The sequence below is a fragment of the Arachis hypogaea genome, chromosome 18, assembly GCF_003086295.3.
Source record: "Arachis hypogaea cultivar Tifrunner chromosome 18, arahy.Tifrunner.gnm2.J5K5, whole genome shotgun sequence".
Taxonomy (NCBI): domain Eukaryota; kingdom Viridiplantae; phylum Streptophyta; class Magnoliopsida; order Fabales; family Fabaceae; genus Arachis; species Arachis hypogaea.
In genome coordinates this window covers 11,631,952-11,646,655 of record NC_092053.1, presented here as the reverse complement: position 1 = coordinate 11,646,655, position 14,704 = coordinate 11,631,952, and the positions used below count along the sequence as shown (strand labels likewise).

The 14,704-nt window shown below is 40.3% G+C and overlaps 1 protein-coding gene across 2 annotated transcripts; it reads right to left on the bottom strand.

Annotated features, from left to right (window-relative positions):
* Window positions 1–11,159: 11,159 nt before the first annotated feature.
* LOC112771508 (probable aminotransferase TAT2) lies at window positions 11,160–14,227 on the bottom strand. 2 transcript variants are annotated; one of them, XM_025816273.3, is made up of 7 exons: window positions 13,866–14,224; window positions 12,990–13,329; window positions 12,693–12,911; window positions 12,493–12,552; window positions 12,248–12,403; window positions 11,732–11,825; window positions 11,160–11,639 (listed from the first exon to the last, which is right to left on the bottom strand). In XM_025816273.3, exons 1-7 carry the CDS (start codon window positions 14,111–14,113, stop codon window positions 11,506–11,508), a joined length of 1,251 nt encoding a protein of 416 aa, XP_025672058.1. In that variant the 5' UTR covers window positions 14,114–14,224; the 3' UTR covers window positions 11,160–11,505. The 2 variants fall into 2 exon arrangements, with proteins under 2 accessions (XP_025672058.1, XP_025672059.1); XM_025816274.3 differs by lacking the exon at window positions 12,248–12,403 and having other exon boundaries at window positions 13,866–14,227.
* Window positions 14,228–14,704: the final 477 nt, after the last annotated feature.

The following is a 14,704-nucleotide window of genomic DNA, read 5'->3' as shown; positions in this document are numbered from 1 at the left end:
TTTTTTCATAAAAAAAAAGTTATTTTTATTTAATTAAATAATAAAAAATATATGCATATATAAAATAGAATATAATAAAATAAATTCATTAAGAGTACGTAAAAATATATTACAAGTTAAGAACATATAAATATAATATTAAAATTTTTTATTTAAACATTTTTTAACAACAAATAAATTATTCAAAAAATAATAAATAAATTGTTAAAATAAGAAAAAGTTAAAAACAAAAAAACTAACTTTTTACCGGTATTTTTTTAAGTTTTTTTTTTTATTTTTTTAATTTTTAGTTCACTTGTACTCTATTATTTAATTATTGATTAAACAAATTATTTCATAAATTATTTTTTTATTTTGTTAAAGGAGAGATGGTAATGACATTTGAAAACGTGTAAAGAATCTTTTAAAATAAATATATTTAAAATTAATATTTTTAAATATAAAAATAAATTATATTAATATTAAAAAATAAATATAAAATACAAATACAAAATAAATAAAACATATAAAATAGAAGTACAGATAAATTTGACTTTAAGAATAAGAGTACAAAAGAGAATATTATATTGAATAAAAACACAAATGAGTATTTATAATTTTATATTAAAATTTTTATGCCTTGTGTTTATTATCGTTGAATTCACTCATTTTTCGAATATTCTTTTTTTTATCCTCTGGGGCTTTAAATAAGAACCAATAAAAAATACAGCAGCAAAAAAAAAATAAAAAATATATTAAAAATAAATTATTATATTTCTATGAAATTGAAAAAATACTGTTTATACCCTAGTCCAACGCTAGGGCCCAGGATCCAAGTAAGAAGGCCCAACCCAAAGGGTTGAGCCTCACCCTGTACCAAATCAACCGCTACAAAGTCGGTTTGCACCACGACTTGCTCTAAGGAAGTCGGGAACGAGGATTAGCTGGCAGATAAGCACTCATTTGAATGGGTAATCGCCCCTAGAATCTCTCTAACCACTTCCTCGAGCCATATCTTAACTTTACTAAGATAAAGGGACGGTTAACACCCTAGAAAAGTGGCACTACTCTAATGGTGGTTATTGGTTCACCACTATAAAAACACTGACACTCCTCAGGTATCTCTAAGACCCAATACACTCTAAACCTGCTCACGCCCCTTGCTAACTTAGGCATCGGAGTGTCTTTGTAGGTACCACCCCCCATTCCTCCACGCACGCACAAGTCGGAGGGCACCGAGTTGCGGATCCACCGGGAATCCTCCTCATTCATACGTTTGGGCCAACCAGCACCGTCCAGCCCATTAATCTCCGGTTACCCATCGTAACATTGGCGCCGTTGCCGGGGACCCGAGAGATCAACCAGTGATGGCGGACAGATCCCCTGAGGAGGGTCATGTGGAAACAGATTCTGAACAAGAGAATCTGGATACAGGAAATAATGACGCGGACCTAACCCTCCATCAGGAAACCAATGATCAACACAAAGAAGGAACCTCCGGAGTCAAAACCCCGAAGGTGAATTCCTCTGAAGGCCGTGAGTCAGAGAAAGACGGATAGTCCCACGCAACTGAGCTTATGGGATTAGTCCATGTCCACCAAAGTCGTTTGGAACAACTAGAACAGGAACGGGAGCGACAAAGGGAGATAGAAAAACACCTAAGAGAGGAGATGGATCGACAAAAAGAGTTAGAGGAAAAACTCTTAAAGTTAGAATCCTCCCTCAAAGGTCGGAACTCCCGTGACGGTAGGGAAGATTCGCCCCTAGGGGGGAAGATCCTTTTAGTGAGGACATAATGAGGGCAAAAGTCCCGAGAAACTTTAGAAGCCCCGATATGGACCTCTACGACGGAACCACTGATCCAAAGCATCATCTGAGCAACTTTAAAAGTCGGATGTATCTGGATGACGCTTCTGATGCTACGCGATGCAAAGCTTTTCCGACAACCTTGTCAAAAGCAGCGATGAAGTGGTTCGACAGCCTCCCCCCGAGGTCGGTTACCAGTTTTGAAGACCTCTCAAGAAAATTCTTGATGAGGTTCTCTATCCAGAAAGACAAAGTTAAACATGCACCAAGCCTCCTGGGAATAAAACAGGAGGTCGGAGAATCCTTACGAGCCTATATGGAAAGGTTCAACAAAGCATGTTTAGAGATTCAAGACCTGCCCACCGAGGCAGTCATAATGGGGTTAGTCAATGGGCTCAGAGAAGGTCCCTTCTCACAGTCCATATCCAAAAGACATCCCATCTCTCTAAGTGATGTACAGGAAAGAGCTGAAAAGTACATCAACATGGAGGAAAATGCTAAGTTAAGAGACCTGAGTTGGCGACCTGGGCACCCTCCCTCAACAAAAGAGAGAGAGAGGGAAACCAAAAAGAAGGAAGAACTCGGTCTCGATAGACCAAGGAAATATCACTCTTATACTCCTCTAAAGGTCTCCATAGTGGATGTATACAGAGAGATTTGTAATACTGAAAGGCTGCCACCCCCTAGACCCATTAAAAATAAAAAAGGGGGGAGCCGCAGCGACTACTGCGAGTACCATAAAATATATGGTCACTCCACAAACGACTGCTATGACCTTAAAAATGTGATAGAAAAGCTGGTTAGGGAAGGTCGGCTCGACAGATATCTCATAGAAAGGTCGGACAGTCATGGGAAGAGAAAGCGAGATGATATGGATAGAAGAGACCCACCACCGCAGACTCCGGAGAGACATATTCACATGATCTCAGGAGGGTTCGCGGGAGGGGGACTCACCAAATCCTCTCGCAAAAGACATCTCAAGAGAGTCTACCAGGTCGGAGGAGATTCATCCGACCTCCCTACCATTTCATTCACAAAAGAAGATGGGCAAGGAATAATCCCTGGACACGATGATCCAGTGGTAATAACTATGATCCTAGCAAATGCTCATCTCCACAGAACCCTAGTAGACCAAGGAAGCTCAGCGGACATCCTTTTTAAGCCCACTTTCGACAAACTAGGGTTGGATGAGAAAGAATTAAGAGCCTACCCCGACACCTTATATGGACTAGGTGACACGCCAATAAAGCCACTAGAATTTTTGCCCCTCCACACCACTTTTGGAAAAGGGGAAAAATCAAAAACTCTGAGCATAGACTTCATAGTCATCGATGTAGGGTCAGCATATAATGCTTTAATTGGCAGAGCTACCCTTAATCGACTCGGAGCGGTGGTATCCACTCCTCACCTTTGTATGAAATTCTCGACTTCAGCGGGGATAGCAACGATAAGGGGAGATCAGAAATTGGCAAGGAAATGCTACAATGAAAGCCTAAACCTGAGAGGAAAAAGCCGAGAAGTTCACACAGTAGAGCTCGGAGGCGCAAGGGCTAGAGAGGAGCTGCATCCACAATCGGGAGGAAAAACCGAGGAGATACAGGTCGGCGAAGAGGAGGGAAAAAATACTCACATAGGGGCCAACCTAGGGGAAACCCTAAAACAAGGGTTGATTAAGCTCCTAAGAGATAACTCCGATCTCTTCGCCTGGAAAGCCTCCGACATGCCTGGGATAGACCCCGAGCTCATGTCCCATAAGCTCTCGGTTTACCCGGGTCCCGACCTGTACAACAAAGAAGACGCAAGCTCGGCCCCGAGCGAGCTCTAATAGTAGAGGAGCAAGTACAAGCGCTCCTAGAAGTTGGCTTCATTAGAGAAGTCAAGTACCCAACATGGCTAGCCAATGTAGTGCTAGTCAAAAAACAAAATGGCAAATGGAGAATGTGTGTCGACTACACCGACTTAAACAAGGCATGTCCCAAGGACCCTTATCCACTGCCAAGTATTGACACCCTAGTGGACTCCAGCTCGGGGTATCAATACTTGTCGTTCATGGACGCTTACTCGGGGTATAACCAAATCCCGATGTATGAACCAGACCAGGAGAAAACATCATTCATCATGCCCAGAGCTAATTTTTGCTACGTGGTCATGCCATTCGGATTGAAAAATGCAGGGGCCACATACCAGAGGCTGATGAATAAGGTGTTTGCCTCTCACCTTGGAAGCTTAATGGAAGTGTACGTCGACGACATGCTGGTAAAGACCAAGAAAGAAGTCAATCTCTTGGCAGACCTCTCACAAGTCTTCAACACCATAAGGCTACACGGGATGAGACTAAATCCCTCAAAGTGTGCCTTCGCAGTAGAGGCAGGAAAATTCATAGGGTTTATGCTAACACAAAGAGGGATTGAAGCTAATCCCGACAAGTGTAGAGCTATCCTGGAGATGAAAAGCCCGACTTGTTTAAGAGAGGTCTAGCAGCTGAATGGCCGACTTGCAGCCCTTTCCAGATTTTTGGCAGGATCGGCACTAAAATCCCTCCCACTGTTCTCCTTATTGAGAAAGGGATGTCAGTTTGAATGGACTCCTGAATGCGAGGAGGCGTTCCAGGAGTTCAAAAGATTCTTAAGCCAACCTCCTATTTTGACCCGACCAATAGCTGGGGAAGACCTCGTCCTATACTTATCTGTAGCAGACAAGGCCGTCTCGTCGGCCCTGATAAGAGAAGACGAGGTCGGACAGCACCCAGTATATTTCATCAGTAAAGTCCTACAAGGCCCTGAGCTAAGGTACCACAAACTAGAGAAGTTTGCCTACTCCTTAGTAGTAGCCTCACGAAGACTACGGCCTTACTTTCAAGCTCACACAATAAGAATCCGCACGAACCAACCCATGAAGCAAATCCTCCAAAAGACGGATGTTGCAGGGAGAATGGTTCAATGGGCAATAGAGCTCTCCGAATTCGACTTGAAGTATGAAACTCGGACGGCGATCAAAGCCCATTGCCTCACCGACTTCATTGCGAAATACGCGGGAGACCAAGAGGAAAAACCAACTACATGGGAACTTTATGTAGATGGATCCTCAAACAAAACAGGAAGCGGTGCAGGCATAATATTGGTGGATGAAAGAGGGACCCAAATAGAGGTTTCCCTCAAATTTGAATTCTCAGCTTCAAATAATCAGGCAGAGTATGAAGGCTTGATTGCTGGATTGAAGCTGGCGGAAGAAGTCGGTGCTACAAAAGTGATGATATACAGCGATTCGCAAGTAGTAACCTCCCAGATAAGTGGAGAGTATCAGGCAAAGGACCCAAATATGAAAAGGTACTTGGAAAAAACTCTGGAACATCTTGGGCGCTTTGCAGAAACCGAGGTCAAACACATAACTCGGGATCTAAACAGCAGAGCAGACGCCCTATCCAAGTTGGCAAGTACCAAGCCAGGAGGGAATAACAGAAGCCTGATCCAAGAAACTCTCCAGAAACCCTCCGTAGTAAAAGAAAAAGACAAACAAGAGGAGGTCCTTGAGGTAGTCGGATTAAACCTCGGTTGGATGAGCCCCTTGGTCGAATACATAAAATTCGACATCCTCCCCAAGGAGGAGAAAGAGGCTAAGAAGATTCGAAGGGAAGCGCATCATTACACTTTGGTGAGAAATATCCTCTACAGAAGGGGGATATCAACACCATTGTTAAAGTGTGTACCGACTTCAAAAACCACCGAAGTGTTGGAAGAAGTCCACAGTGGGATCTGCAGAAATCATCTCGGAGCAAAGTCACTAGCCAGGAAAGTAATCCCAGCTGGATTCTACTGGCCGACCTTGCAGAAAGATGCCACGAAATTTGTGAAAAAGTGCCAACCATGCCAGATGCATGCAAATTTCCATGTGGCTCCCCCGGAGGAGCTAATCAGTATCACTTCTCCATGGCCTTTTGCAAAATGGGGAATGGATTTGTTAGGTCCTTTTCCCCAAGCGCCAGGACAAGTCAGATACCTGATTGTGGGAATAGATTATTTCACAAAGTGGATAGAAGCAGAACCATTGGCCACCATCACCGCACAAAGGAGTCGGAGGTTCCTCTACAAAAATATCATCACAAGGTATGGGATACCTTATTCCATCACTACAGATAATGGAACTCAGTTCACCGACTCTACCTTTAGAAGCCTAGTAGCCAGTATAAAAATCAAACACCAGTTCACCTCGGTGGAGCACCCGCAAGCCAATGGGCAAGCCGAGGTGGCCAACAAAGTCATACTGGCAGGGCTAAAGAAAAGATTACAAGATGCAAAAGGAGCCTGGGCCGAAGAGCTCCCACAAGTGCTATGGGCTTACAGAACAACCCCCCAATCCGCCACTGGAGAAACACCCTTCCGACTAGTCTATGGCGTAGAAGCCATGATCCCAATAGAAGTCAACGAACAAAGCCCAAGAGTGATTCTCCATGACGAGATCAGAAACATACAGGGGCATAAAGAGGAGCTCGACTTGCTCCCAGAGGTCCGAGAAGAAGCCCAGATAAGAGAAGCAGCGTTGAAACAAAGGATGACTACAAGATACAACAAGAAAGTCATTCGAAGAGCATTCACCCCAAGTGACTTAGTCTTGATCAGAAACGACATTGGAGTCAACAAATCAGGAGAAGGAAAGCTCGCTGCAAACTGGAAAGGACCATACAAAATCAATGAGGTCTTAGGAAAAGGCTATTATAAGGTGACCGACTTGGACGGCACCGAGTTACCAAGGTCGTGGCATGCTTGTAATATGAAAAGGTACTACAGCTAAAAGCGAACTCTACTCCCTGATGTACTCTTTTCCCAACTTCACGATTTTTTCCCCAAAACCAAAGGGTTTTTTCTGGAGAAGGGTTTTTAACGAGGCATCATAGTAGAGACTAAGGGAAACAGATTGTCAAAAACCCTTAGTAGCAATAAGGTACCTCCCCAATTAATAAAAGATCTTTTTCATATATATCTCTTGCAAATTCCTTTTTTGTTTTTTCTTTCGACGAAACGCGCCGACTTAAGCTCGACAAAAAGTGAAAATCCCATGAACCGACCTAGATGGTCGTCAGGATAAAACGACGAGGTACAAGTCGGTGTAAAGAGGTTATAGAAGTTGATCATGATAAACTCGGAAACATCCCGACTCATAAGTCGGAATGGGAAACCAAGTAAAACAAAAATGAATCACGAAAGTAGCCTAAGTCATAAAAACTCAATGAAACGAAATTGAGTACTATGAATAACCAAAAAGAGATAGGAAAAAATCTAAGAAAAGATTAAAAGGTTGTCCTAAAGATCCTTAAAATAAAAAGGTTCAGAAAGGCAGACAAAGCCAAAGAAAAGGTTTTTCCAGAAAAGATCAAAGGGAAGTTCGAAATCAGAGAAACATGCACGCATAAGGTAACTTAAACCCTTATCCAAAAAAGGGTATTTATTTTTTAACTTAAACCCTTATTAAAAAAGGGTATTAAAAAGTGTTTTGTTTACGGCCTTAAAAGGCCAAAAAATTGTTCACGCACTACCAAAATTAAATAAAGAGTTTAAAAAGAGGGGACCCACAGGCCGGGCCCCCATATAGCCAACAAAATTATATTTTAGGAAGGAGAGTAGACGGATCACCATCACCAGAGCCAGGAGGAACACCACCAGGACCGGGAAGAGAGGCATCCATAGGAGATGAAGAGGAAGTCGGAGGAACTGTGGAGGAACTCGGGGCGTCCTTAGGGCGAGGAGGAGACTCTATAATCCTTTGCCCCCGAGTCTTCAAATCTGACTCGGAAATAATCTCGGGGACAGGGGGATCCACAATGGCACCATCGATGACAACCTTATCAGGATCTAAAGGAGAGAGGTCCAAGTCAGGAGCAATGACTCCGACCTGCTCCTTAAAGATCCTCCAAGCCTCCTCAGCGCCATCAGCAATAGAGTCCTCCAACTCGGTGTATGCCTTCCGAGAATTCAGTAGATCATTTTTCACAGACACAAGATCATTAAACAAACTTTGATAGCTATCCTGTGCTGTCTTCCTCAAACTGACCTCCATGTTGCATTGGGCTTGCAACTTCCTCTCCCTCTCCCGGAGGTTATCTCTCTCCTCCCTCAGCTTGGCGACTTCCTCCTTCAACTTTCCCTCATGCTCCTGATATATGAGAAGCCTTCCTTCCAGCTCTTTGACCCTCGAGGTCATCCCTAACGAGCTGAGAGGAGCCTTCTCAAAAATATCTAAGAGTTTGCCACAAACCCCCGCTGCCTTGAGGCTCTCCTCAACCAGAGTGGTAAGGTGGCGCCGAACAGAAGCATCATCCATGCTTATACGAGCATGGGGATAGATGTTCTTTCGGACGAATGCAAGAGCATCCGCCTTCACCTCACCAGAAGAGCCAGACTCTAAGGTCTTGCGCTTCTTATTCTCTGGCTCAGGAGAAGGTCGAGCAGAGGGGGGCGGCTGAGAGAAAGTTGAAGAAGAAATCACAATGGGCTGAGAGGGAGTCCCAACGTTCCGAGGAGGAGGAGGAGGAGAGATAACCGCCCTGGCACCACTAGTCCTGGCGCGAGACCTTGCTTTAGCCTCCTGGACCCTTTGGTAAGACTCCTGAGCGTTTGCCTTTGCCATCTCTGAAAGGACAATAACAGATAGATCAGACAAGTCGGAAAAGTCAGTCAGACAAGTCGAAAATCTAACAAACAAATAAAAGCTACCTAGCTGTGCCTGGACAAAGGTCAGAGACCCCTGGAGAAACTTTTTTGTGTCCAAGTATGGGGTCCTCCCCTACACTTCTCGGAGGAACCCCACAATGGCTGCTTCTACCTCATCCAGGTCATCCAGACCATATTTCTCGCAGGGGGAGGCCTCCAGCCAGTATAAAGGAAATCGGGGAGAAGAATTATCATCCAGAAAAAAGGGATGGTGACCCTCTACGGCTTGAACTTTGAAAAAATAATTTTTAAAGTCATGGAAGGATTCGTCAAAAAGGGTAAAAACTCTCCGACCCTGTATGGCTCGGAAAGACACCCATTGTTGCTTATTGTTTAGCCCACTGAAGGGTTTGGTCATATGGAAGAGATAGAAAAAAATCTTCAAAGAAGTCGGGAACTCCAAAGCCTGGCTAATAAATTGATAAATTTTCAAAAAACCCCAAGAGTTGGGGTGAAGCTGGGTAGGGGCAACTCGGCAGTGATGCAAAACAGATATCTCAAAGTTTGAAAAAGGAAGAAAAACACCCAAACGGGTGATCATGCACTCATACATAAAGAAAAAATGAGGGGCCGCCTCATTGACCCTCCCAAAGCAAACCCGGTCTTCAGGACCCGGGACTACCAATTCATACTTCGGCTCGTCATCCTCAGAAGTACAAATTCTGTGGTAAGTGCGAAGGTTGGTGATAAACTCAGTATTGACCGAGGGTTCCGCCCCTAGGACCGTGACATCAACCCATTGAGAAAGGATATCTACGGAAGCCATTTCTTTTTCTTAAAAAGGTAGCAAAAAACCTACAAGGGAAAAGAAAAGGAACATAAAAAACACGGTCTCTAAAGGAGGAAGTACGGAACTGAAGTCTACAAACCAACCTATCTACAAAATGAAGGCATGCAAATAGAAAAGCATGTTACAAAAAGAACTAACCTTTATCCGAAAATGAGGGTTGAAGGAAACGAAAAGCCTTCGAAGATACAAGAACACAGCACGAACGAATGAAGGGGAAAATTTGAAAAATCGCAGAAACGAAACAATGAAAGAGAGGGAAAGTATTTATAAGTACGTTAGGGGCACGATGGTAAAAGCGGAGCAGTCATTAATGAGAGTGCACCGTTACCAAGGCCATCAATCCCTACGCACATCCCTAACGGACGCGACGCTTGATTAGACGTAACTGTCAGAACCAAAAGGTCACGAAAAGTCACGTCGGTTTTAAACCATCACGTCGGTCCTCCAATAAGTCGACCACAATCCCGAGTAGAATACTCGAACCCAAATCTTAAAGAGAAATTGGGCTCGAGTAGGGGCACTGTTCATACCCTGGCCCAACGCTAGGGCCCAGGATCCAAGAAAGAAGGCCCAACCCAAAGGGTTGAGCCTCACCCTGCACCAAATCAACCGCTACAAAGTCGGTTTGCACCACGACTTGGTCTAAGGAAGTCGGGAACGAGGATTAGCTGGCAGATAAGCACTCATTTGAATGGGTAACCGCCCCTAGAATCTCTCTAACCACTTCCTCGAGCCATATCTTAACTTCCCTAAGATAAAGGGACGGTTAACACCCTAGAAAAGCGGCACTACTCCAACGGTGGTTATTGGTTCACCACTATAAATATACTGACACTCCTCAGGTATCTCTAAGACCCAATACACTCTAAACCTGCTCACGCCCTTGCTAACTTAGGCATCGGAGTGTCTTTGCAGGTACCATCCCCCATTTCTCCACGCACGCACAAGTCGGAGGGCACCGAGTTGCGGATCCACCGGGAATCCTCCTCATTCATACGTTTGGGCCAACCAGCACCGTCCAGCCCATTAATCTCCAGTTACCCATCGTAACATATACCATTACAAATATTTCAGACAAACACCAAAAATAAAATTTAAAAGAATGTGAGAGTTTGAAATTAAAAAAAAAAACAAAAATTGTCAAATATAACAAAAAAAATTACAACTCAAATTTCACGCTATTTAACATTGTAATTTAATTTACAAAAATAAAATAGTAAGAATTTTCAAGCAGCCAATGGTTTTAAAGAGCTGAGACAATAAAAAATACCAAAATGCTTCCTTTTATAACTCAAATTTGAAATTTGATATTATATTAAAAAATTCAATTTAAAAAATATACTAAAAATTGTTAACTAAACAACAAAAGCATTTTATCTTTGAATGAACAGGACATTCTAAAAAAGTAAATGGAAGAGAGCTACGATTTCCGCAAGAGTAGAAAGAGAGTTGACGGTTCTTAATTTGTTTTTTTCACGATACTTGATTGATTGAGGATTTAACCCTAATGGATGGGATATAAAAGGAGTCCAAAATCCTCAACTCAAAATATCATATTTTAGATTAGAAATATTTTTATCGTTTTGAAAAAAATATCGTTTTCAATGTTGTACTCCTTTTTAAAAATATTTTTACTAAAAATAATATTAAATTACTCAACCAAAAATATTTTTATATTTTATTTTTATTTTCATTAAAAATAAAAATAAAAATGACCAATCCAATCCGTCTCTAATATATTTAATTAACTAATTATTAGAACTTATAGCTAATAATTAATAAATTATAGTAATTTTTAACTTGGATCAAAACTTCAGATAAAAATAAAAAATAAAATAAAAATTCGCATAAATTTGAGTTAATATTTAAAAACTATCAAATTATTTGAGGCATTTAAATATATTATTAATTAATAATGGTCAATTATACATCAAAGGTTCCTTGCACCACACCTCAATTTCTGACAATGACATTGCTCCACAGTGCACAATTAGAACATCCACATCATGAATATGATATGTACGATGTAGGTATAAAGTGATAACATAAAAAGTGTAAAGTTTATTAATGAAATGAAAACATAATACAGAAGAACCATAGAAACTGAAGCAACCAAATCCAGCTTCTTCATTATTGTTGATAGCAATATAGGATTAAACACCGTTGCAACAAAGCAATGGTGGGGAATAGATATCCATAATTCACGTTGAAATCCAAAGCATCAAATCACGCACTAATTTGCTGAGACATCTTGGCATGTCTAAGGCAGAATGCTTTTAACCTGCTAAGGCCTTCTTCAATTGCAGAACGCTCCAAACCGAAACTAACCCGAAGCCAGTTCTTCAGTCCAACAATAACACCTATAATTATTATTTTTCAACACACAGATTCTCAGAGATACTTCATTATTTTCTTCCTCTCGTGTTTTTTTCTGGTCTAAACAATCACTTACCCGGAAGAATAAGTAGTGATTCCTCTTTGGCCAGCTTGACACAGAAGTCCACATCATCAGCAATGCCCTCAATTTGTGACAAGTTTATCTGCACCTGCTCCATATAGTAATCCCTTGTTCACGTTAAATTCTTATGAAAACGTTGTTTTAGTAACTCTTAACATATTTTATAAGTAGTTGGTCGAATTAGTCCATGAAAGATCACTCATTTCTCAAATTGGTCTTTTAAATATTTTTTAATTAAATTCTGTCTTTTAAAAATTTTAAAGTCATGTTTGTCCTTTCGTCATTTCTGACAATAATAGTATCAAAATTTACTAATATGATACATTAATTGATACCACAATATGCCAATGAGTTATAACTCAAATGGCATAATCTCTCCATACTCATTTAAGAGGTTACGGGTTCGAGTCCAGAAAATAACAAATAAACTAAGGTAATTAACTTAAAATTTTGAAAAAACAAATCTTTCGTGAACGAATTTGACCATTTACTCTATATTTTATTATGTACCATTACAGCCATGGCTCCATCGGGTTTATGAGGACATATCAAGGAAGGGATCTCCTTAAATCTTTCATAGAGTGCGTTTGCAGCCTCCCTCGTTATATCAAGATTTTTTGAATAAAATTCATCGTTTATTCTCTCAAGTATTTCAGGAATTGCTGCCTGTGAGCATACATTACTAGTGATCACTTCTTTTGATATAAAAAAGACCGCTAAAGAAAAATAAATAAAAGCTAGTTTCCATTTGTTACCTGCATGAAAGTTGGAGGGTCACTAGTAATCTCCATATAGCTCTCGATATTTGCCGCAATCTGATAAAAAGAAGAAAAAAAAGTCATTTAATATTAAATGCTATAATAATCCCAGATAAACGAGATTAAGAGTTTTTAGAGTGGTGATTAGAAGAAGAAAGAGATAAAGATTAAGATGAAAAGCATAAAATGAAACTAACCCCCGTTTTTTGGAAAATTCCATGGGGATCACAAGTGGCTATCCAACCAAATCTCCAACCAGGAAGAATCCATCTTTTAGATATAGAGCCAAGTGTAATCACGGGAGCTATTGACGAAAATACTCCCATAGGCACAAATGGATTGCTCCCAAAAGCTATGTGGGCATAAACTTCATCAGATATTACAAAGATCCCCAGTTTCCTTGCAGTCTCTGCAACCTACAATAATCACATGTTGGTTCTTAGCAAAGGCCATATATCTAGAAGCTAAATGAATAGTCCATATATCATATGTACCCTCTTTAAATGTTGGTAGGTGAAGACATTCCCACAAGGATTGCTAGGACTAATGAGAACCATGGCCACAGTTTTGTCATCTGCTAGAGCTTCAAGGGAATCAATGTCTACCTCCCAAGAACTGTTAGGCAAGAGATCAAAGTGGCGGACTTCAAGGCCGCACAAAGCGGCACGAGTTTCATATTGAGGATAGCCTGGTCTTGGAAGGAGAATGTTAGCCCCTGGAGTTGCAAACACTGGTAAGATTATATCTATGGCTTGTGTGGCACCATCTGTAACATATATATCTTCTGCTGATAGCTTGTTTGGAAGATCTCTGGACAGATATTCTGCAATTGCCCTGTTTCGAAAGTTCCCATCTCATACAACAGATTAGATTTAGACCACATATTATTCCATCTTATCAACACCAACGGCATGTGACTTTCCTCTATTACCAAATAGGCAAATACCAAACATTAATGAGCATATTTTGACGAGTAGTTATTTACATATAAAGATAATTGATATTCGTTAGACGATAATGTAGTCAAATCTATCAAATCATTTAATGGTACTTAATTATCAACTTTATATGAAGACAATTGCAGATAAGTTTTTATCACTCTCAATTACAGTTTAACATTATAATGATAGAGTCACGCACCAAAATGGAATCCATTGATGACTAAAAGTTCACAAACCAACCAGTTCCTACAATCTAGAAGGTGAGCACTATACACTTAATTAAACGAATCATCAACATCATCATAATGTACAATTTTTTAAATAGTAGCAATTCACGTGAAGATATTTTCTTCGTATGAAAATGAAGATTAATAATAATAATTGCCACTAAGTCAACATGTGACAATTAATGATCAAGAAATTAGAAACCTTCTAGCTTGAGGTAGGCCAAAGGTGGGAGGGTAACAGTTGAAGTTGCCAGAGTGCGCGGCGGTAGAGACAGCATGAGCAGCCACAGGATCTGCACTAAACAAAGGGTTATCCGTAGGGTCAACACGACAAAGACGAACCACCTCTTTCTCCTTACTGATGCTCTGCATGAGCACGTTGAACACGCCTCTCACTGAAACCGCCGAACTCTTCAGCCCTTGGTTCCCTTGGAACTTCCACTTCTCCATTACTCTGATAATATCTTATGTTATCCCTCTCAGCTTTTTCAGATACATACAGACACTAGGGAGAGGTAGTGTGCTACCTTGTGACTTGTGAGTGTGACTCGCTGCTCTCCTCCATTCACATGGTGGGGTATGTACTAAAATTAAAATAAATTTTAGTATTATGTTTGGTGTAAAGTGAGAGATAAAAATTGAATAAAAATAAAATTTTAATTTAATTTGTACAAAAAATAAATTTAAAATTAATTAATTAATATGAATATATTTTAAATATAAAATATTATTAAAACTTTTATCTTTATTTTTAAAAATATTAATTATTAATTATTTATTTTTTTTAAATATTAAAATATTAAAATTTTAAAAAATAAAATTTAAAATTTTAATATTAATTTTTAAATTAATAAATAAGATATTAAATTTCAATCTCAAACTCACAATTATATAAAAAGACTATATGATTTGTACTATCGTTGACTATTAGTCTTGTCTTAATAGGCGATATAGAAAGACTATATGATTTGGACATTTGATGCTACCTGCCCCGCACTGTGGCACTGTGGCACTGTGTTTGAAAAAAGAGGGCTGGAGCCC

Bases quoted from the DNA above. Each gene is read 5' to 3' on its own strand.
- LOC112771508 (XM_025816273.3), bottom strand. From the start codon at position 14,113: ATGGAGAAGTGGAAGTTCCAAGGGAACCAAGGGCTGAAGAGTTCGGCG. The intron at 13,330-13,865 runs GTTTCTAATTTC...CTTTCGAAACAG, and splicing joins GGCCTACCTCAAGCTAGAAG to GGCAATTGCAGAATATCTGT. The intron at 11,826-12,247 runs GTACATAATAAA...TATATGGAGCAG, and splicing joins ATGGAGCCATGGCTGTAATG to GTGCAGATAAACTTGTCACA.